This window comes from Peromyscus californicus, unplaced genomic scaffold (genome assembly GCF_007827085.1).
Source record: "Peromyscus californicus insignis strain IS unplaced genomic scaffold, ASM782708v3 Scaffold_10__1_contigs__length_136768540, whole genome shotgun sequence".
NCBI classification, from domain to species: Eukaryota; Metazoa; Chordata; class Mammalia; order Rodentia; family Cricetidae; genus Peromyscus; species Peromyscus californicus.
This window is the reverse complement of record NW_026294391.1, coordinates 20253232-20277227: the sequence shown is the minus strand read 5'-3', so window position 1 is coordinate 20277227 and position 23996 is coordinate 20253232. Positions and strand designations below refer to the sequence as shown.

Sequence of the window (23996 nt, the reverse complement as noted above, 5' to 3'; positions counted from 1 at the left end):
GAAATATTCTTTAGTTTCTGCATCCTTCTATTTGCCTCTGGAAACTAGCAATGAGTCACATTAAGGTAATTTTCAAGTTAGGTTTCAAAAGTTTGTGGACAACAGAGTCCAATGATCTTTCACTGAAGTAGCTCACTTAAGACTTTTTTCAAGATAAATGATTTTTCTATTTTCTGAAGACTTTTGCAGAGATCCATGAGAGAAATGCAAGTGAATAATACACTTAGATCCTCTCATTCACCAATGAGAGAGGCAAAAATGCCATAGCTTGTCAACACATTCTGTTGGTAAAGCCATGGAAAACAGAAACGTTCATGTCCAGTGGTAGGAAGAGAAAATGATGTAGCTGCTATAGGAAAATTTGGCAATGTCCAATATATGACAAATACATTCATCCTGTGACCAATGAAACTAACTTTCAGGTACTTAACCTAAAAGAATCTTTTAGGAGACAGAAAGCTTATGAGAAATATTATGCATGGCTATAGCAAGCCGCCAAAGCCAAAACTCACTGAAAATCTGGAAAATTAAGAACTGAAATCTAAAATCAAGGAAACTATACAGGACACACAAATTTTTTTCCTGAGCAAATCAGTTACTGGGAAAACAAAAGGTGAAGAATCATAGATGAAGAGATTTAACAGATATACCCAAAAAATGCACTGCGTGGGCCTCATTAGAATTTGGAGCCAAATAGAATGGGGAAACAGGAAAGCTCTTTGCTGATGGGTGCCTAGTAAGTGGGATACTAGGACTCAGATTATGTTCACAAAGGGGTCTACAGCTTTAAGAAAAGGATTTATTGATTAAATGTGATTTGGGGATTTATTCCAATAAGAACTTAGGGAATGAGACAGGGCTACATATTTGCCAAGACTAGTCACTGTGGGGTTAAAATAGGGAGAGGGCTATAGGAGGCTTGTTTCTCTCTCTCTCTCTCTCTCTCTCTCTCTCTCTCTCTCTCTCTCTCTCTATATATATATATATATATATATATATATATATATATATGCACACATACATAAAACTTCATCATTAATCCAGAGAATATATCCAAGGCCAGTTCCCCTCCACAAATATTTACAACATATATAGATTTTTTTAAAAAAAATACAAAAGGTTCTTTTTTACTCCCTTGGACTCAAGCATAATGATGGATTTCCTTGCTAGCCAGGAAATTCACCAAGATAAACAAGCCAAGTTTAAAATGTTATAAGCGGCCAAACTCCTGTTGAGGTGCTCTGAAGTTTCTGGGAAGCAAGAACAGCAGACAGTTTCTGGAGGAAAACCTAAGGCTGCTGCCTTGAACCGTGTTAGTGTTAAAAACAAAACTCAACAAAAATCATAAGCATCGTGTTTATGTACAACAGCTCACTTGTTATCTGGACTTAGAGTCTTGATTTCACAGTGAGAGTGAGATGATCATTTTTTTCTCAAAATTTCTCCATGAACAATATAAATATTCACAACTAATTTGATCCAAACATAAGTGCCCAATCTTCAATAGCAGAAAATTAATTAGGATGTAAAAATCTCATAGTCAGTGGTACTCAGGGCAAGGTATCAGCTTGTTTTTCGCTTGCAAAGAATTTTAAGAGTGATGTAAGTGTCTATGTTTTCTCTTTTTCCTGAGGCTGTATCACAGATGCAGTAAACACAGTGATAACGCAGTTTCCAACAGAGCAGTAACATGCTATTCGAGCAGGGCTCTCTCTGGGGAGCTCCTTCCTGAAAGGTGTTTGAAGCCTGGCTCACTGGTAGGACACAGAAATGAAGGTAAGCCCCTCAGGACCAAGGCTAGGTCCAGAATCTCCCCCATCTACTTTTTGACAGGTAAGGGTGGGTATTCCCATAAGCTCTGTCATGCAAAAGGAGCCTCCCCTTGGAAAGAGGCAAGTTTACAATAACTGCCCCCAATCATGGAGTCTTGCTAAGGCAAGCAGAAATTAACTAAAAACACCATACCTCTCTCTTCTAGGATCCCAATTCATATTCCATGTCAGCTCTAGGCATGAAGTTAAGCCTCTCCCTGTGCTAGTTCATACTACATAGCAAGAGAAACAGAGGCTACCTCCTATCTTCAAGCCACTTACAACAGATGGACTACTTCCTAGCAAAGTCAAAGGGAAGTCCATTTTCCAGTTCCCAGAATATTTTATGTTCTAGATTATTCAGTCTTAACCGGATATTACAAACATTGTATTCAAACTGGGAAACGGGCTATCCACAATGGGTCAGGAGAAGCACTGGGCACCAAGCTCATTAATCCCCTGCAAAAGCCACAGCCTTCAAGGAAAAGTGCAGAAATTGGCTCCCCTGTGAGCTTTGGGGCTGTTGGACACCCTCAGATTCTTTCTGAATCCTAGTCACCTTCTTCAGAACATTTGCAAGTAAAAAAATGAAATGGACTGCAGCTTCCAACATATAAAGAGCCCACCATTAAAATGTTAGATTATCCCGTACCATAGAGTAAAGCTATTAGTAGCAAAGGGCACTGAAAGCAGGAAATCAACACCTTATTCAACTACATAGTCCAGGCAACTTTTGATAACATAATATGTCCAATTATTAATTTGCTTTTATTCTTTATTCATCCCTTTTAACGGAATAATCACAACATACAGGGAAGCATCCTAGAAAGTGTTGGGAGACCTAGAGACTCTCTGGATGATTGGGGAAGGGGTGGGAAGATAAAGAGCCTGCACCAATACACTGGGAAGCACTGCATCAAGTAGACCAAATGAGCAACAAAGGCAGTAACCAGGAAGCACACAGTGACAATGCAGCTTCCTACAGAGCAGCATTGGAGAAGAGGCTTGATTTGCTTAAGACAAAACTTTTAAAAAGCAGAACAAAAACAGCTGTGCTAACTGGCTAGTGCTAGTTAAAAGAATCTCAGATTGCAGAATCAAAACCCAGGCAGACCACATAAACAGACTGCTCAATGCTAGTAAAGAACAAAGAGGGATAATGACTTTAAAAGAGCTCAGATGGCATTACGCTGATGGGTTTATCAAAATCCACCTGCAGGGGGCATGCCTGTGTTTCTGAATAAACTGTCATGTTTTTAACATTCCTGGGAGTCAGGGCCAGAGAAGCCAAGTTCCCCCAGGCAAAATGCAACAAATCCTTTGTTTTGTGTCTTCCCTGGTACCCAGATGACCTTAATATAAGGTACACATAAAGCAACCCTGAACCAACCCAATCCGACTGACTACAAAAGTCAGTCTCTGGCTGGATAAGTGGTTCACAAATTCAAGTACTTGCTGAATAAGCAGCAAACATGAAGACCAGAATTTGGATCACCAGGACCCATATAATTGTCAGGTAGGTGTGACAGCCTGCTTATAACTCCAGCACTCAGAAGTTGGAGACAAGAGTTCTGGGTTACATTGAGAAACCCAATCTTAATGAATAAGGTGGAAAGTGATGAAGACTCCCAGATGTTAGTCTCAGGCCTCCAAATGCATGACATACAGGTCCACACTCAAACAAGCATATACAAACACACCACAAGCACAACACATGAAAAAAGAAAACTAGTCAATCTCAATTTAATGTTCAAAAATAGAGTCTGATATGACCAGATCATACCACTTACACAAGGCTAAGGTAATTAATTACACTTGTCAAACACACTTATCTATTAACTCTCCATAAAGATCAGCACTGCCCTCATATTTGTTACAGTGTTACTAAATGTGAATCCAGGATACAAAACATGCTATGTTGTTCATCTTTACACACTACAGTAACCATGCAGATGGACCCCCTACCTTTGTCAAAGATTAACTTGATACTAGGCAGGTAATTTCGCACTCTGGGCAACTGAATTTGATCAATGCTGTTAATGAACTGTGTATTTATACCCCTTCCCCACTCTTCTGTTGAAGCCTTATGCTCTAATGTGAAGGTACTTGGATGGGGCTGGGGGTTAGACAAGGTCATGAGTGTCCCCACAAATGTCCTTGAAAGAAAAGGAAGAGAGACTAAAACTTATACAACCTCTCTCAGCCATGTAAGGATACAGTCAGTGTAAAGGTGACTATCTACAAGTCTGGAACTGGGTCGTTTCTAGGAATAGACTCAGACTTCCAGACTTCATGCAGAATTATAAAATTAAAGACTGTTCTTCAAGCCACCCACCTGATGGTATTTTGTTATAGCGGGCAGAATGGCTAAGACAATCATGTAAAGAGGAGAAACACAGGCACAGAAAGTATGAAGCACATGCCAAGTTTAGCCAGTGGAACCAGGCTCTGAAAGGTCTCTCAGGCAATAAGTCTACACTATTTCCTTTAAGAAAACTAATTCTTTCAGGCCAACACCATCACCATCTATAAACTGACTCTTGTTCATTTAATATGCTGACTTAATACAGCTTACTAACTATAAGAAATTCCTCCTCAAACTGTTTATAGGAATACAGTTCTAACTGCAAGGGCAAAAAAAGGAGGAAGTCCAGCAGTACTATTTGTGATGATGGGAATCTACAGCTTATGATGGCCAATGTGTAGTCACTAGTCTTGTGCTTCTCAACTGTAGGCATTTGACAATGTCTGGACACATTACAAGTTATTACAATAGAAGTTAGATGGATGCTACTGACAGCTAGAGGGCAGAGGTCAAAGATGCTGCACAACTTCTCTGTTATGCAGGATGCTCTACACCAAGACTCATCTAGCTCAAAATATTGCTATTGTCATGGTAGAGAAAATATGTATTACTCACGTGTGACCACTGAGAACTTCAAATGTGACTAATGAGACTGGGAAACTGTAATTTTATTTTAATTGATTTTAGAATTAAAAAATTTAAGAGAAACTAATAAAATCCTGAATTTAAAGGTAAATAGTTACATGTGTCTTAAGCCGTACAGCTACCAAAAAGCATGCATAAATATAAAAAGAAGGGTTTTGTTTCCCAAGTATTTCCATTTGAAGGAATACGGTATCTTCAAGGAAAAGAAAGATTCTGATATTTGAGATCATAAAATAATGAGCATAAATAAAAGCAAAAAAGTTAAATTCTTGACACATTCGAACATGACATGTCCAGGTACCAAATGTATCAGAAAAAAAGGAAATCACAAGAAAACGCTCCCATATACACATGCAAGTAACTCACTCTTGTAGGGTCTCCACACCCTTTTCTTTATACTGTAGCTCCTGCTTCATCTGGGTCAGCTCTCGCTTTAATCTGGAAAGCTAAAAACAATTTATTTTTTTAAATCCAAGCAGTGATAAATTATTTCTACAATAGTCATCCAAGTTATTCCTTAGCTTTCAACTGCATGGATCATCCAGTCTTCACTACTCGAAGAAAACTGCCTTGCTTAGACTAAAAGGTCCCCAATCCTGTGGAGTGTTGTGAAAAACTGTCTTCTGGATATAGCACTGTATTGCAATTGTGAACTCACAGCAACTCTGGTTACCTGCTACAAGACTTACACAAAATCAAGCCAGCCAAAATTCTAGCATAGATGTTGAAGAGGCTCCCTTTCTGAGGAGTTCTTAGCAGTTAATAGGTGACGGGGAAGGAAAAAATCATCTCCTTTTCAGAATGTGGCCACTGGTAGAATTCCCATCCTCCAGTAGATACTATCATACTCACACACATATGGTCAAACACTAATTGGACTTAGGTTATCAAAAAAAGGAAAAGACACTAAGTTGGGAAAGGGATGTGTTGGGGGAATATGGAGGGAGCTGGAGGGAGGAAATGGGTAGTAGATATGATCATATTTCATTGTATACATGTATAAAATTCTCCAATGAATAATTTTTTTAAAGCCCCCAATCCTAACAGGTCCTATGCAAGTGGGGAACAGTACTTGTTTTTTGAGGATAACAATGTACATATCACATAGCAAATGTAAAATTTTGTCATCTTCATTTGTACTTACTCTTCATAGATGTTACCAAGGACATTTGCAGCCTCTGACTACCTGAACCTCAATTCCCTGATATGATTCCTTAAACAGATTCTGGAACCTAATCCATGTCTTTACCAAACCACAGGGGAATGGGCTTACAGACTTGCAAGTTTAAAAAGCTCCCCAGGTGGTGTTCTTTGCTGTGTTTAAACTTGAGAACTAAAAATACACAGCCTAGTTTATGGAATGGCACATCAATAAAAGAGGAGGCCTCATTACTAAGATGTTCCCTGAGCTTTGTCACAAAACAATACATGGATCCTCTTTTGGACAACCAGGTGGATAAGGGCCTAAAGGGATGAGACAAGGTGTCACTTAATGAATGTAGGTGTCACCAAGGAAGGATCAGAATCCGGATGAAGCACTGCTATAGGAGCTGGGACTCTTTGGGACTAGCAACCCAAGAAGAACAACAGCTACCAAGGGTCAAAAGTGGTATCCTATTGGCACAGAGAAGCAACCCGGCAACACTGGCCCTTGACACCTTGCCATCTTCCCAAATGGTTGAACGGTCTATCCTATAAAACATGCAATGGATGTTGGCTACTTTTTTTTCTGATGAGAAACAGCTTTAAAATAAAGTATTTTTTTTCTGCTATTGCAAAACAAGTGAAAAATAAAGCAAAATGCAATATAATTTGGGAAATAAAAATCTTACCAATATCTTGGTGTTACACATACTGATGATCACACAATGAATCATGATAAGTATTGCTACATAAAAATACATACAGTGCTTCCAGCTGTGAAAACCATGGTTTGACTTACCCTATCCCGGCGACTTGCTATTTCTGCTTTAATCTGGTGTGGATCATACTTTGTATTGGTTGAATATCCAGAGAAGGCTAAGGAAAAAGAAAATGTTTTCTTTTATAACAGAATCTTTACAATAAATGGACAAAAGGAACTTCTGATTTATCATGTTAAATTCTCAGTCTGGAATTTACACATGGGCACTGGCTCCCAAATAATTAACATTTCACAACCTCAAATCTTGATGTTTGATTTTTGCATTAGGATTTACTACATGATCACATAAGAAAACATAAGCTACAGGGAAACAAACTGTTTACTTCTACTAGAAATCCATGAGGGATAAAGCCCACACAGACATAAGGGAGAAAAGACTATGGTATGGAAAATTGTTCTTAGTTACTTTCTTTTCCATATAAACACACAGAAATGACTAAAGGATAGAATCATAGAGATAACTATTGTTATTCTCCATGGTTGCATGTCAAAGGATTTTATCTTTATTGTCTTTGCATCTATAGTTTCCAGATAGATAATTGTTGCCATGGGAAGGAAAAAACACTGAAAACGTATAAAATAAAAAGGCAGCTAGTTTTCCAGTTCTGTCAAAATCTAGTTACTGTCAGTCTCATCAGACTGAAGGCAGTGTGCTCCCAAGTTACTTGTTCCCTAGAAACTGAAGTAAGATACTCATACTTTGATTCTCAGTCTGTTTGGATGTCTGGCTAAAATAAACGTATAGTTTCTTAAACAGTGTCATGCATGTGATTTAACGCTTTTTAAAGACACAGTGTCATTCGTATGACTAGTCATTATCTGGGGTGAATAAACCCCACAGATCTTCTTCTGTCCACACAAAGCTGCAAACCCTTTCTAGCATTCAAGCGGCTGAGACAGCCAGTACCTGTCCCTGTGTCCCTCATTTCTCTACACTGTTTTTATCCTTCTATTGCTATCACTTTTGTTTACCAGGCTGAAGGCTTGGTGGTTTGTACTATGGCAACTTGATTTCTATTCTCTTCCTTAGTTCCATGGTCTTCATCTGTGAGCCAACCTACTCAAGTATCATCAGCTTCCTGGTGTTGTCCCTTTTTTTCACTCCTGTGATTTTAGTATCTATGACTGACCCTCTCAGTTTAACTTACATGCTCACAACTAGAATTTAATTCAAGATCCTTTCCTTACTTTATACTGGAAAGGACAGCTTAAAACTATCAAGTAGCTTACACAGCAAGATTATTTAAAACTTCAATTAGAACCACATCCAAAGTTAATTTGGGCAGTTCAGAGCTCCTATTTTAAAAACAGCTCTATGGAAAATCTACTATTTAAGCCTCATTTAGTCAGAAGTTCAAACAACTGAATCTACTGGAAATAAATATCTGAAAGAGTGAAATGTCTGCCAGCTTTATCTCAAATTGTCTTATACTTAGAATTGTGGTCTCTCAAGGACATGGAGGAAAATTTTTTTATAACACAAGTCTTTGCTGGGTGTGGTAGCTCACGCCTATAATCCAGGACTTGGGAATCTGAGGCAAGGGGACTGCTTCAAACTGAAGGCCATCATGGGCTACAGAGTGAGACTGTCACAAACAGCAAAATCCACAATTCATAGCCTATTGATCGTAGAATACAGATATTCATAGAAAATTTCATAGCATGAAAAAAGCCCAGTATTTAACCAACTCCAGTCCCCCACCTCACCCCACCCCACACCAGAATTCTATCTTAGATAAGAATGTCTATTTTGAAATTTTACAATTTTCAATGTTACCTGATTGGTGGCTTTCATTTAAGATCAACAATGAATGTTATGGCTCAAACAGGGTTATTTTAAAATTTTTTAAATTGTATGGGTATGAGTGTTTTGCCTGCATGTATGTCTGTGTACCATGGAGTTCCTGGTGCTAATGGAGCCGGAAGAAGATATTGGATCCCCTGGAACTGGAGTTACAGACGCTTGTGAGCCACCATGTGAGTACTGGGAATCAAACCTGGGTCCTCCAGGAGAACAGCCATTGCTCTTAATTGCTGAGCCATCTCTCTAGTTCTCAAACAATGTTCTTTTTTTTTTTTTTGGTTTTTCAAGACAGGGTTTCTCTGTGTAGTTTTGGTGCCTGTCCTGGATCTCACGCTGTAGACCAGGCTGCCTTCAAACTCACAGAGATCCGCCTGCTGCTGCTTCCCAAGTGCTGGGATTAAAGGTGTGTGCCACTGGCGCCTGGCTCAAATAATGTTCTTAACAGGCAAATATCATTTATAAGAAATCTCCACATCAGGACTAGGAAAATGGCTCAGTGTGCAAAGTACTTGCTATGCAAGCATCAAGACCCAAGTTTAAAACCTCAGAGCTCATGTAAAGCCAGGTTTAGTAGTGCACATCTGTAATCCTAGTGTTCCTACAACAAGATGAGAGGAAGAGACAGGAGAATCTGCAGAGGTTCTTGGGCATACACAGGTATGAAGAAAGATGTTGTGTCTCAAGGTGGAGTGTAAAGACCAATATCTAAGGTTGCCTTCTGACCTCCACACACATGCTGTGCGTGTCCATTTTCACACACACACACACACACACACACACACACACACACACACACACACACACAAACACACACTCCACACCTAAGCTTAAAGGCCTCTGGTTAAATGTAATATGCAAATGACACTAAGAGTTGCTATCTTCTCCCTTACACTCAAGTTAAACTTGTCAACTTAAATCAGGAGGATAATGCCAATTGTTAACATCTGGGATCTTTCCCACTGAGACTAGAAACTAATCCTACCACCAAAATTCAACAACATTAAATTCAGCAAGTTCCAGGACAGCCAGGGCTGTTACACAGAGAAACCCTGTCTCGAAAAACAAAAACAAAACAAAATAAGAACAACAACAAAATCCCATGTTAAAAACTAGTAACATGCCGGGCGGTGGTGGCGCACGTCTTTAATCCCAGCACTCGGGGAGGCAGAGCCAGGCGGATCTCTATGAGTTCAAGGCCAGCCTGGGCTACCAAGTGAGTTCCAGGAAAGGCGCAAAGCTAAACAGAGAAACCTTTTCTCGAAAAACCAAAAAAAAAAAAAAAACAAAAAAAAACCCTAGTAACAGCAGAGCCTGGGAGAAATCTCAGTGTATAAAGTACTTGTCACAGAAGCATAAGGATCTGAGTTCAATCTTCCGAACCTACGTAAAAAGCTAGGCACAGTGGTATGTGTTTGTAATCCCAGTGCTGGGAAGACAGAGATAGCTGAATCCCTGGGGCTTGCTGGCCAGACAGCCTAGCCTAATCAGTGATAGGCTCTGTCTCCAAAAAGTAAATAATAGTAACAACAAATCAAAGCCCCTGAGGAACAATATCTAAGATCTGGTCTCCACATACATGTGCACTCATATGCATACACATTCACCCACACACACATGTAGGTGCACACTTGAAAACACACACACAGACTGGGAACCATCACCACAAAACTGTTCCTGCCTCTGAAATTTCATAGGAAAAATTAGCAGGGACTTGAAAAACACACGAGAGCTGAGATGTCCACTACTATACATTTACACGGGAACCTCTCCCGACTCCCGACTCTTGCGTCTTCCTCCCAGAATCGTAACACTGACCAGTAGCCACACTCGGCATACTTAAGATATAGATGGAGGGCTGGATGAAACAAGACTACCACCGCAGAGGCTCCAAAGCCACCAATGAAAAACCCCAACACAATCTTGGGAAGACTCCATTGTTCATGAATTGCTTAGTTTCCAGGCATGTGGGATTAAGTCTTCCATTATCTATAGCTAAAACCATGTGAAATGACAGCTTTTACTGCACTGAAACCACTTCTGTTACTGCCTAAAATTAAGAATTCCAAGTCGGAGAAGAAGGAAAAGGCAATCCAAGTACCCAAGACTGCAAATATATTTAATCTCCAGATGCTAAGAATAGTTGTGAACACTGCAAAACTTTTAATAGTATAATTCAATTTATAAATAAAATGCTGAGTTCCAGTAAGTCTATCAGAACCACTCTCAGAGTCCAAGGACTAGTTTGGACTCCTGACCCCTTTTCACAGCACACATGCCACTTTTATTACAAGATAGCTGCCTACCTAGCTCCAACCCCGAGGTTTATAATAAAGACCAGACTCCAACCTCAGAAACCTCTTTTCTTTTGACAGCTCAATGTAGAAAGACATTAAATAACTCAAGGGGTCTGTTCAGGAATATAATATTGCTTTGGATGATATAATAATAATGTTATAGTTTTAGATGTACCACAAAAAATGCAAAGTATTATTATACCTTATTATCATAGTGCCTTTCACATGTATTTTACCTATTTTAACAAAATCTTTGTCAAGCAGGGAAAATAATAGTATTTTTCCTCTTATGTACAGGAAAATACTGAGTTTGTAGTGACTTGGCCTGCACTGTGCCATCATTGACAGGAGGAATCACAGCTAGGACTTGAGCTCCTGGGGATTAGCTCTCAGTAAACATGCATGCCCTCCTGTAGCCTTCGAAATTGAGGCTTGCTGACTAACATGTGAGAAAAATGCTGTGTGATCTATTTTTCTCTGGCCTGCTCCAACCTGCTTGTGGGAAGGGAAACAAAAGGATGACAGGATTGCCTAAAGCCCTCATCCTAAGCCAGACAAGCAGATGAGAAAACTTTTAGCAGAGTGCCGATGGAAGATAGTGAGTGGGATAGGCTTGGAGCCTCAGAAAGAATGTTGGCAGTACTGATGGCTGATAAGGTCAAGCTTTGCCACCACCTGACCAAAGAATCCAGGATGAGTCAGCATGTTCTCACCGGAGATAAGGCCGCCTCCTTCCCAGGCACCCAGAGACACTTCCAGCAGCTCAGCCCATTCTTGGAACCATGATAATAAAGTCACATTCCTGCTGCTAGATGGGACAAGTCACAGTCAATCTAGGCCACCAGACCTCAACTCAGGAATTACCTGAGAGACTTTAAAGGAACAAATAATAAAAATGTCCAACTCCATCCACAGCTAATTAACAGGCAGTAGCAGTTGATAAAGGCCCTCCAGGAGACTTTTCCCCATGGTTGACAACTCCTGGTGTAGACTGAGGGTAAGAAATTTTTGCCATAAAGAGATACATATTAATTATATTTGTTTGGTTCTCTGGGCCATACAGTCTGTCTCAAATACTTGATTCTGCTGTTGTAATTGCCATAGACAGTAAGTGAGTGAATGCCATGGCTCAGTTCCAAGAAAATGCTTTTGCAAACACCTGCATGGATAGAATTCAGCCTGCAGGCCTAACATATTTTGCAGACCTGTGGCTCAGACTATAATTCTACCACAGGCAAGAATTTTTTTTTTCCAAAGGCTTCTGCGAATGGTCACATAGTTCATCTGAATTCATGCAGAGGCTAGGGTTTCACAAGAATGAGGGAGTAACTACAGAAAAAATTGCTGAGATAAAGAATGCATTAATCAGTAAAAGGAAGGCAAACAGAGGAACATGTTGCAATGAAAGATGTAGGAGAGAATTCTGCAAAATGGAGCTGTAGGAAAAAGTAGTGGTGTGTCCACTGTAGAACTGTTTCATCTCAGGTGGTCTACAAAGCATAAAATAGGACTGTATAACAGGCAGTAAGCTCAGGTGCTCATAGACATGAAGGATGGTTGCAATCTCTGTTCCTGGAGACATGTTTCCCCTAATACAGCAGAGAATCTGAATTTGTTTTAGTCAGGAATAAAAAATGTCACGGTTCAGATATTCTTAGATACCAGATGGCTCAACATTGACACCAAAGTTTTCCCCCAGTGAATGGAGTTTCATTCTGGTGATTCTATAACTCAGGGGTAAATGTGTGAAGGGTGTGGGCAAAATTCACTTCCGCTTCTCCAGTCCTCTCTACATCCTTCTGTTCCAGCACTAGAAATGGCTGTTCTAGTTTGTTTCTATGTTTATCACTGTTGCTTTATTTTCCTGACAATCAGCCATTACAGATAATTGTGTCCCCAGAATTTAGTTCATACCCACAGTAGGCCCTAAGTAACTGTGCAAAAATGAACGGAGGGTTTACTGATCCTATGTTGGCCACAAGAAAGTCAAGAAATAGGCTGGGCGGCAGTGGCGGTGGTGGCGACAGCACACTCCTTTAATCCTAGCACTCGGGAAGCAGAGGCAGGTGGATCTCTGTGAGTTCAAGGCCAGCCTGGTCTACAGAGCGAGTTCCAGGACAGGCTCCAAAGCTACATAGGGAAATCTTGTCTCGAAACCTCCCACCCCCCCAAAAAGTCAAGAAATAGAAAGTACTCTCCCTTGTAGTTGTCCCACATATTTTGCATAAATTTCTAGACACCTTATTAATTTATAGTCAGTCATTATGTTCAGATAACATGAAAATGAAGTAGGTCTGAGTGTGTTTCAAAACTGCAACCAGCAATTTTGAGATGCCTTTTTCTTGTTTAAGAAAGAGTACAGAGAATTGAAGGTCACAAATACATCTGGGTTCCAATCTAAGTTCTATGATCTCCTGGGTCCATAACCTTAAAAAAAAATTTAGTCCAACTGATATTATTTCCCGCTCTCCCCCCCCACTCATCTCTCGGTGTGGGGGCATGTGCCTATGTATACATGTGCATGTTCATATGTGTGCCAGAGCACAAGTGTATATTGGTGTGCATGCATGTGGAGATCAAAGATAGCTTCAGATTTTGTTTCTTAGGTACCACCCCCCCTTTTTTTTTTGAGACAGGCTCTCTAACTGACTTGGAACTGCCAAGTAGACTAGGCTGGCTGATCAGTGACCCCTGGGGGAATCCACTTGTCTCTACCTCCCTCAGTATTAGGATTACAAGTATGTGCCACCATACCTAGCTTGTTTTCACCGGTTCTGGAGATTGAACTCAGGTCCTCCTGTTTACAAGACAAGTACTTTAATGACCAAACTATCTCCCCAGCCTTATATTCAATTTCTTTAGAGAACAAAGAAGATCACAGCATGTGATTATCGATGGCAACCATACTAACATACACAAAATATTAGCTTATTGAATTCTGTTTTCCTTTTGCTTCAAGGTATTATCAATGGAGGAAGTAATTAATAGAAAGCAAATCTAGATAGACAACTCTCATTTCCCAGTACCATAGCAAGGAGCTAGCTACCTCCTGGCCTTGAATCGACTAGCTGGCATCTAGAGATATCCCATGCAGCTGATTGGAGCCAGGTGTGCTATGAATCCAGCCAGAAGCAGCTCCTAACATGGTCCCAGGCCCTCTGGTGTGGCCATATAAACCATCTGTTAGATCACAGGCATTTAAGCCAACAGGATCACTATACTGAACTTTACCCTTTGGCTAGAAAGAATTCAGTTGAGTCATGACTAGCAGGGTTTTCCTCATTGTAATCAGTAGCTCAGGTTAAACAGAACACTGAAAAGGCCTGGTGGAAACCCTAGGGACAGCAGCCACTTGATAAACCACTTGGATTAACTCCTAGATTCCATTCATAGCTGACTTTTTCCCTGGTGAGCTGATAGGCCCCAGAAAGCTCCACTGGCATCTTCAGCCCTTTCCTGAAAACAGGCAGGCCCAACGCTGGCCTTCAAGATAGCCTACTCCTGGAGAAGTCTAGAAGGTTACTTCTGGCAGGTCAGGTGATAGAACCTGTTGAACATGTCCTAACATCACTACACCACCGAGTCATCAGCTACCTCTATGGAGACACAGAGGTCCTTTCAAAGGCAGTATCTTGAGTCTTTCTAACTGGAGGAAGGAATGTAATCGAATATAATTCCTTATTTGCCCAAACATCAAGGGAATGAAAAGTCCATGGAAATATAAAATATAATCTTGTCAGTGTCTCAGCTCCATAGGACCTTAAGTGGTGAATAACCTTGCTCCATAGGCTCAGCACTACACTGGTGTCCTGTCCCACACACTTACTCCTCCCCAAAGTGAGTACTCTAAGGATATTTGTATTTTCAATGTTGAGACCCCCATGCTCAGACCTAACTAAACTGGCAGTTTTCAGGTCATGGCCCATACTTTGCCTTGACACAGTTTTACTTTGCCATTCACTGGCAAGAAAGTTTAAAGTTTTCTTTTTCCTTTTTTGAAAATTTTTTTTTAAATTTTTTGAGACAGGGTTTCTCTGTGTAACAAACAGCCCTAGTGGCCTAGCTGTCCTGGAACTCACTTTGTAAACCAGGCTGGCCTTAAACCAGAAGAAATCCACCTGCCGGGATCAAAAGTGTGGGCAGCATCACCTTGCTTCATTCCAGTTTTTCTGACATGTATTCCTTCTCTTTCTTTTTAAAACAAAATTTGTTTTTAGATTTACTGATTTTATTTTATGTGAACAAGTATTTTGCTCTGCTCACATGTGTGTGTATCATGTGTGCCTTGTGTTCACAGAGGTTAAAATAGGGCATGGAGATCCCCTAGAACTGGAATTGTGAGCCATCATGTGGATGCTGGGAACCAAACCCAGGTCCTCTGCAAAGAACAAGTGTTCTTAACTGCTAAGCCATCTCTCCATCCCATCTACTCCCTTCTTCTAAATTCTGAATTGAGATCCCATCTTGGGGACCTCACCAAAACATGTAAGATAAAGTACATAAGGGTTTCTGGTTAAAAAAAAAAATGGATTTTTTTTTTGTTTTTTGGTTTTTTGGTTTTTTCGAGACAGGGTTTCTCTGTGTAGCTTTGCACCTTTCCTGGATCTCCCTCTGTAGACCAGGCCTTTAATCCCAGCACTCGGTAGGCAGAGGCAGGCAGATCTCTGTGAGTTCGAGGCCAGCTTGGTCTACAGAGCTAGTCCAGGACAGGCTCCAAAGCTAGAGAAACCCTTTTCTCAAAAAACAAAACAAAACAAAAAACAAAAAACAAAACAAACAAAAAAAAGCAGCCTTAGTGTAAATCATAAAAACAAACTAACAAAAACAAACCCTGCCAATATTTGCCTCTTCTTTAGCTACAAAAATGCTAATCCTATATGGATTAACCTTGTTTCTGCCAAGTAACTTTCTGGATGGTTAAAAATTGCTACATATAGGACCTGAGACCCAGTTATAAGCCAATGCTTCAGCTTGGTATGACCTTGAGGTTCTAAATCTGTGACCTTCTGATACTATGATAGCCATACATGTTGAGCCATAAAAATTATCTCAAAAGACTGAAATCTTACCTAGTATAGTTTCTGGGAGTAATAGATCAGTAGCAATAAATAGCAAAGTAGAACAGCAATAGATCAACAGCAATAAATCAGCAGCAACTGAATATCTTTTTAAAGTCCCAGCAACTTACTTCTAAAGAACCAATGGGTCAAAATTAACTCATAAAAGAATTTAGAAATTATTTTGAAGTACACAAAAATGAAACAAAAAACAGCATACTAAATTTTGAGGGAGAAGAATTTATATTTTCAAAAGGTATGTAAAAAGTAAGAAAGTTTAAAATCACTAACCTACAGTTCAGCTTTAAGAAAACTAGAAAAAGAAAGGGGTAGCAAGATGGATTAGTGGGTAATGGCACTTGCTGCCAAGCTCAAGGACTTGAATTGGGTTTCTGGGACCCACATGGTAGACTAGCCTGATCAGGGAGCCCTAGGTTCAGTGAGATACCCTGTCTCAAAAAAATAATGGAGAGAGCGAGCAATGGAGCAAGACAATTGGTAATTGACTTCTGGCTCCCATGTGCATGTGCACTTGCACACATACACATGCACAAACCCAAAAAAGGAAATAATAACATAAATTATTAATATTATGCATGAAGGAAGAGACCACCACCTCACAGCCTACAAACATTACAGCTCAGATCACAATCCAACAATCTTTCCATGGGCTGAATGTAACTGTCTACCTGTATTTATACGTTCAATGGAACATAGCTAGATTCACACATTTACGTATTGTCTCTGGCTGCTTTTACACAATAATAACAGGGTTGAGTAGATAGCTCTGAGATGGAATGGTCAACAAAGTGTAACATATTCACTGGTGATACTTCATAGAAAAGACTGCTGACTTTGGGACTAGATGCAGTAGATAAACTCTTAGAAACACACAAATACAAAAACTTACTCAAAAAGAAGCACAAATTAAATAGTCTGTTATCTAATTGAGAAATTTCCACAAAGAACTTTATACCCGAGGACTTTGTTGGTGAATGATATCACAGTTAAGGCAGTATACATACCAAATCCTCATGAACTCTTTATCGGAGGAGAGGGAATATGCTTGTCAATGCACTCTATGAAGCCAGCATTGCCCTGCTACCAAAATTAGAGCACAGCCTTAAAAGAAAAGTGTGGAAAAAAGAAAGCTTCTATAGCTTTGTGCTGAGTTGACCTATCACTTTCTGCTGGGAAGTTTAAAAAATAAAGTAGGATGAGCCAGTATCTTATGACCAAGAGATAAGATGACTTGGAAGCAACACATCATTATACCTGAGCTGCCTCCATTCTCTCAAGAAACATAGCAATAGAAATACCTTAAATTCCTGCTTCAGAAGCAAACCCTTCCCAATGTCCATAGCTTCTAAGCTTTTCACCTTCAGCAGTAGTCGCAATAAAAAAGAGCACAAGACATACAGTCCTTTCCTTAATTCCATTCTGATTTACAACATAGAAAAAAGCTAGGATTCTATCTTTAGTGGTCAAAGCTCTGTTAGGAGCATCAAATATCTGGTAATAAAGCATTGTCACTAGTTGGTTCCCTGCTCCCATGTCTCAACTAGATTTTATTGATAAAAAGAAAACCAAGTTTATATGTTCTCTCCAAGATCACTGGCACCCAGAACAATGGTAGCTAAGTATATAGGCAATTCTTTTGGGAAGGGTCAAGCATGTTCAAATAGTGACTGATCATGTTACAAAAGGCTCTGGCTTCTGAAACTGAACCCGGCTCCTTCCACACTTAGGTGCATGCTAATTGTTGGTAAAATGAAAGCTCACCTCTGGCAGTCTCTAAACTAAGTAAGGTCCCTTTTGAGACTAGAGGAGGGCAACCTCTTATTTGAGGATCAGAGAGACCTGGATTAGACTGGAATTTTCCTCCTTCAGTGTTCTGCCCAACAAGTCTACAGCCTAATGAAGTCTAAAGCCCAGGAACAGCCTTTACACAGACAGGAGATTGACGTATCTGCAAACTCCTGGATCTCCCCATTCAGTACTTATGAAGCCACTCTGTGGCTTTTTAAGAGATCATTTCAGACAAGCAGTGTTAACTGCAGCCATCTCTAAGTGGAACTCTCCAAGTGAAACTTGACAATCATGAAATAGGAAATTGTTTCACATCGCTGCCTGAAACTGTATGGGTGTTTACTTTACACCATTCACACCTGATCTTTGTTAGTCACCATACTCCAGAATCTGGGCACAACATAGACAACTTAATAAATATGGATTTCCTAATTAGTAGGTGACTGAGACTTTACAAAGTTATCTTGCCCAAATAAAACTAACCATGTTTCAGAGAACTCAGTCAAAACAGTAGCTTTAAAGAAACACGTTCATTGAGGAAGACAAATCAACTCACAGCTAGTATATGAGCGGCCATCATCCTCGCACAGTTTGTGCAGCTGTTGATATTCTTCCTGAGCTAACTCAAATCGCTGTTGCTTGATCTGGTAGATTTCTTTCTTGGCATTGAGAGCCTCCTGGGCTACCACTAAATACTCCTTCAGCATCCGTTCCTGCTCTCGCCTCCACTGCTCCCTTGGATCTTCAATCTGGGTAAGCTCTGAAATGAAAAAGGAAATCACAAGTGAGCTCAGGGTGATGTCTGCAAGTTGACTGACAGGTGTTTATGTGACCAGTCAATTAATTAATTACCAAGATGCACAATGTGGAAGGTTCTACATCATGAACCTTTCTGAAGAGTGGCCCACCTTCTACTGTGGTATCCATAGCTCAGACAAGAAGAAAATGCTACAGAGATAAAAGGGAAGGCAATACAAGAAAATAAACATTGGAGAAGACAAACCTAAATAAGCTTAGAACTATATAGCTAGAGGGTATTTATAGCATTATCCTTCCAGACCTCTTTAACGTGGGATAATATACACACTACTGTCCTTAACCCAGCTTGCTCCTCTCCTCTTCTCATTCTATCTTGACCTCTTTATCTCTTGACAATCAGAATTGTGACATTTTTCACTTCTGCCTTCTCACTCTGCAGGCCTGGGAAGGGCCCAGACATATCTCCAGTTCCAATCTTTCTCTTGAGTTCCAGCCTGTGATTCTCATCTGCTTCCTGACTTCAACTCCTACACAGACCTAAAGTAACTCTAAGCTAGTCTCCAAAGCACAACTCATTCTCATACAATGGCTTTTCACTATCCAAAGCAAGACCAAGTCAGACAATACATAACACACATTGCTTCATCCTAGGCTTTCCTTTTTACCATAAGTAACATCAAGTAGCTTCACCAACTTAGTCACACTGGGAATCAACTTAACTCCTATCCTCAAAGAACTCTCATTCTGAGTTCTCCCTCCCACAACATGCTAGGAGTCATGAAGATATGCTGGAATAGCATGGAGAGCTCCCATCATGGAGGAGTCTCAAAAGAACAATGCTAAATGAAGGAAGCCAGACCCAACAGGGCTCATAGTGTTTGGGCCCATTGATATGAAATGTCCAGAATAGGCAAAATTGCAGGGACAAGAAGTAGATCAGTGGGGGAAGACAGAGATGGGAAGGCTATGCAGGGTGACTGCTTAAGGAGGTAGGTTTCCCTTTGGGTTAAATGAGAGTGTTTTGCAACTAGATAGAGGTGGCTACACAAATGTACCAAATGCTATTGGATTGTTTACTTTAAAATGTTTTCCTTTATGATCTCACAGGGCTAGAAAGTAAATTATATGTTGTCTATCACATACATACGTGTATACACACACACACACCACAGACACATAGAGGGAAGGATGGTAGCAGGGAGGAATGGTAGCAGGAAGGGAGGGAGAGAGCAAGAGAGAGAGCGAGAGAGAGAGAGAGAGAGAGAGAGAGAGAGAGAGAGAGAGAGAGAGAGAGAGAGGGAAAGAGAGAGAGAGGGAGAGAGAGAGAGAGAGAGAGAGAGAGAGAGAGAGAGAGAGAGAGAGAGAGAGAGAGAGAAGAGAGAGAGAGAGAGAGAGAGAGAGAATGAGAATGTGAGTGTAATTGTTCCAAACAAGTCCTTCTTGGAAATACTCTCCCCACCTATTTGACCCTATTCAGTCACCCCAGTCTCTTAGAAAAATCTCTAAGCCTTCTCTATTTCAAATAGGTAAATAAAAATGTAAAAAACAAGAAATCAGAGTCTTGCCCCAGCACCAGAGTTCCAGATACAGTTGGCCTAATGTGAGACATGGGCAGGGCTTCTTAATAACTGCCCAGATGTTACTAATGTTTATTCAGCTGTAAGACCCACTGCAACCAGCCAGGTGAACAGCATTATTCATACTATTCCAGTGCCCCAGAGGGTCTTGGGAACATTATAGGCTGCCAGTCTAGGATCTTTTTGTCCCTTACTTCACCATCAACCTGTTCAGTTCCCATTTTAATATTGATTCCTCAGATTTTCCCTTTAAAGAGTTTTAAAATTGGATTCTCTGAAGGTTTTCAGGAAAGAGGTGGTGTGACACTACAACTGTTGTCCTCACCTACTGTCTCCTATGTGGTGGGCCATGCTTTTATGATGGCTGGAAGAAAGTCCTTTGTCTCTATTTGCTCTTAAGGTTCATGTCCACTTTTGAGAGTATGAAACCCTTAAGAGTTGAGAACTTGTCTCACTCTCCTGTGTTCCCAGAGCTGGAACACAATAGGAAGTATAGAGGAACTCTAGAAATGTTTGTTGTGTCACAGTTAGTGAGTAGGAAAGCAAAAGCAATGGCAAACAAGGGGATACCAGAGGAGACTGTTAAGTTTATGAGAGAAGACTGGCAAGAAAGGGTCCTGGGCCCACAGTAGCAGGCAGGCTTCCCAGGAAAGCTATATTGCCTTTGCCATCTGTTAAGCATAAGCATCCATACCACCTGGCCCTGAGAAGGACAAAACCTAGTGATATAGCCACAGTGCCAAGACCCATGGTCCAGGGAACCTGGAGAGCAAGTTGGTACTATGTATTCAAAGGTTCTCCTGGAGACCTTAGTTGGGAAGACAACCCTAGATGGCCACCTTCCCCTGAACACACACAGTCATGAGATGCTGGGCATGCTAAGGGCCAATGGAAGGGCTATTTTCAGCTTCTGTCTCTCAGCTTCTCTTCTGACTTTTCCAGTATATGGTAGATTCAACTTAAAGCTTCATGACACTTGGATCCCTGCCTAGAAGGGCAACAGGGCCAGGACACTACTTATTCCCCTTTTCCAATCATCACTGACTAGACTTCGGGACAGCTGCACTGCTCCAGGCTCAGTGTCCCACATGGGAAGCTCCACTGCTCCAAGATCTAAGACACAAAGATTCAGACCTCGGCAACTAAAAACTTTGGAGTCAGCCCCACAAGCCCAGCATGGGAAAGAACTTCAAAGTTACTAAGATAAAGAACAACATGGATCTTCAGACCCATACATAATGAACAGAATCATACAAAGCAAGCCAAGGGAAAGCCATGCTTCATGGCCCCAGTGGCAAAATGACAATGACAAAAGTACTGAGAGAAGCTAGAATGAAAATGCAAAGAGAGTCAAAATGGAACCTTAATCGAGATCTGGTCAAAGAAGGCTCATGAAGAGGCAGACCACCAAAGCCTAGATAGAGAACAGATCTTGAATGAGGTACAGCCTCTGAATTTGAGTTTCTACACCTCAGCTCTACTCACATTTGGAGCATGTTCATTCTCTATGGTGGAGCCATCCTGATTACTATAGCAAGTTGAGAAGCATCCCTAGTCTCTACCCACAAATTACCACCAGCACTTCTCCCAGGTCTAGCTATAAAAAAATGTCTCCACACATTGCCTATCAGGGGAAGACAATCATGCCAGCTTCTAAGAACTTTTAAGTTCTACTTTGCAATCAACATGAGTTTTTCTGTTTCCTGGATGCCTGGGGAATTTATTCCTTATCGTAAATAGTAAAACTGGAAGTAAGGCACAACTATATGCCTGCTTTGTGTATTCAGAATTCAGCTAGAGAAAACTTAGTATACCATACTACAAAAGCTCAATATTTCATTGGGCACCATGATCATTTTGCTTTACAAAACAAGGGTTTAAGCATTTTTGAGATTATATGTGAAAACTTGAAAAACCAAACAAAAAACCTCACATATAACAATGAAAATGTGGCACTCTACTTACTATTTATGTGGTCCATATAATAAATTCCAATTTGTTTATCATATACAGTTTCCCATCCTAAAGGAAGTTCATCCCCAACACAATCGGCAAAGGTTAGTGGCTTTGTTATCCTGAAAAACAAAATTGGGAAAACAAATTTCAAAGTCAGGTCAGATTTGAATAACTTTGCTGATCTAAATTTTTTCATACAGAAATATAATTTGTATTATCTAAATGACAGCTTTTGCCCCAACTACTTGGTTGAAAATTAATTTATCAGGTTCACTTAAGTAACAATCAATAATCACGTAAGTTCACACACCATTAAAAGCATATTGTTGCAAAGCACACTTTAAATACCAATGAAAACAGATATTGACGATGACCAACCAAACAAGTAAGACAAGCGTCTTCTTCCACATAGTGTGATTAATGAGGCCATGGCAATGGAATGTAACTCTTCCAGAATAGGAGAGAACCAGGCTCTGTTCTCACTCCCTGAGAAATGTCCTCCCTCACAACTTTCAGTTCCATGCAACACACGTGAACACTGTTTTAGGTCTATGTACAAGGTACTTGAAATATTGTCACCCTGCCCATTAATGAATCAAATATCAACCACTGCACAAAAGTAAAAAGCCAGGAAACCTAACAATGTAGTGAGATGCCTTCTGAATACTTCCTGCATTCCTTGTACAGTAGGGATCAAAGATTTCAAAGGGTCCTTTTTTCTTTTTCTAGAGAAAAACCACCAAAGCACAATGCCTACAAACATCTCTTCTTGAAGGAAATCTGATTAAGGGGCCCTGGGCTTACCAGGAGTTAGAGAAAGTAAAGGGTGTACCATGGATTTCTTTAATCGGAGCCTCTTCCCTCCCCCACTTTCATGATCATGTTGATTGACAAGTCAGTTTGAGGGCAGCAGCTGTTGTATAAAACAGGACACACCTATAATTGTCTGAGTCTGGGCAGCTATCTCTTTGGTTGTCTCTATAAATGCACACTGACTGGCATGCATGGGAATCTGACAATCTAAATTTCACAAGCTCAGTCCTCCCACTTCTTCTGTTCAAGTCCCTGGCTGCAGAAAACTGAAGATATCAAAACTGTAGCCAATCCCCGTGAGATTTTCCCAAAACTGGTTGGACAACAAAGCTATCTCTCCTAGGATGGTTGAAAAATTGATAAAACACTATCAGAACAACACTGACTCCAAACTGCATTTAATCTTCATTTTAAACATATGATTTCAAGAAGCTATGATCAATACAAAGCTGGAAATATATAAAAGATAAAATAGTCTATGGAAAGCCTCTCAAACATGGTACATTAAAGAGGAGGAGGAAGAAGAAGAAGCACAGCAATAGTCCAACCTATTTCACATTTCCCTGCTCCATCCCACAACACACTGAAACAGGATTCACTTCTAGGGGGAAAAGTGGGATGGTATACTTCCATGTTAAGTCAGCAGCGGCAGGATGTTGTGAACGATGGGAACAGATCATAGCAAAAACAGTTCTACCTTACTGCAAATTGAGTCCTTAGTATATCACTACCATCCCAGCACAGTAAATACTCATATTTAAGCCTAGAGAACCATACACAAAGACAGGTAAATCTGAAGTTTATTTTCATATGTGATATGATTTAATCAATATATGCAAGTGGGAAACATCTTTATACCATGGCTGAGCCTAATTCACTTACTTTAGACTCCAGAATTGTTGGAAAAATTATAAGATACTACCTTTCTATTTTTTATAAAGAAAATCAAGTTGTTCTAATAACAATTCCATACTCTGCTCCAGGAGGAAACTGAGTGGTACTTCTGCCATTTTGATGAATTTCATTTTGGCATGTTTCCTGATTCCACTTCCTTTCTATGTCAAACATGAACTGTTATAATCACACACAGTACAAGTGCCTCAATGCAATCCAAGGAAGAGTTACACCTCTTGGAGTTCAGTTAATGTCAACAGCTAGGCCTTTACAACCACAGAAAAGTGATAAAGTTCTTGAAGGTGGTCTTAGAAGCCACAGCACCCACCACATTTTCCCAGACGACTG

The 23996-nt window shown here is 40.3% G+C and overlaps 1 protein-coding gene across 2 annotated transcripts in view; it reads right to left on the bottom strand.

The window, feature by feature from the left end:
- Wwc3 (WWC family member 3) overlaps positions 1 to 23996 on the bottom strand; it is a 106818-nt gene that overhangs the window by 44683 nt on the left and 38139 nt on the right. For both annotated transcript variants that reach the window (XM_052712390.1, XM_052712306.1), the window contains exons 2-5: positions 21951 to 22060; positions 18206 to 18409; positions 6704 to 6780; positions 5128 to 5207 (exon numbers count right to left, since the gene is read on the bottom strand). In XM_052712390.1, coding sequence (XP_052568350.1) covers positions 5128 to 5207; positions 6704 to 6780; positions 18206 to 18409; positions 21951 to 22060 — 471 coding nt within the window. The remainder of the gene's footprint in view (positions 1 to 5127; positions 5208 to 6703; positions 6781 to 18205; positions 18410 to 21950; positions 22061 to 23996) is intronic.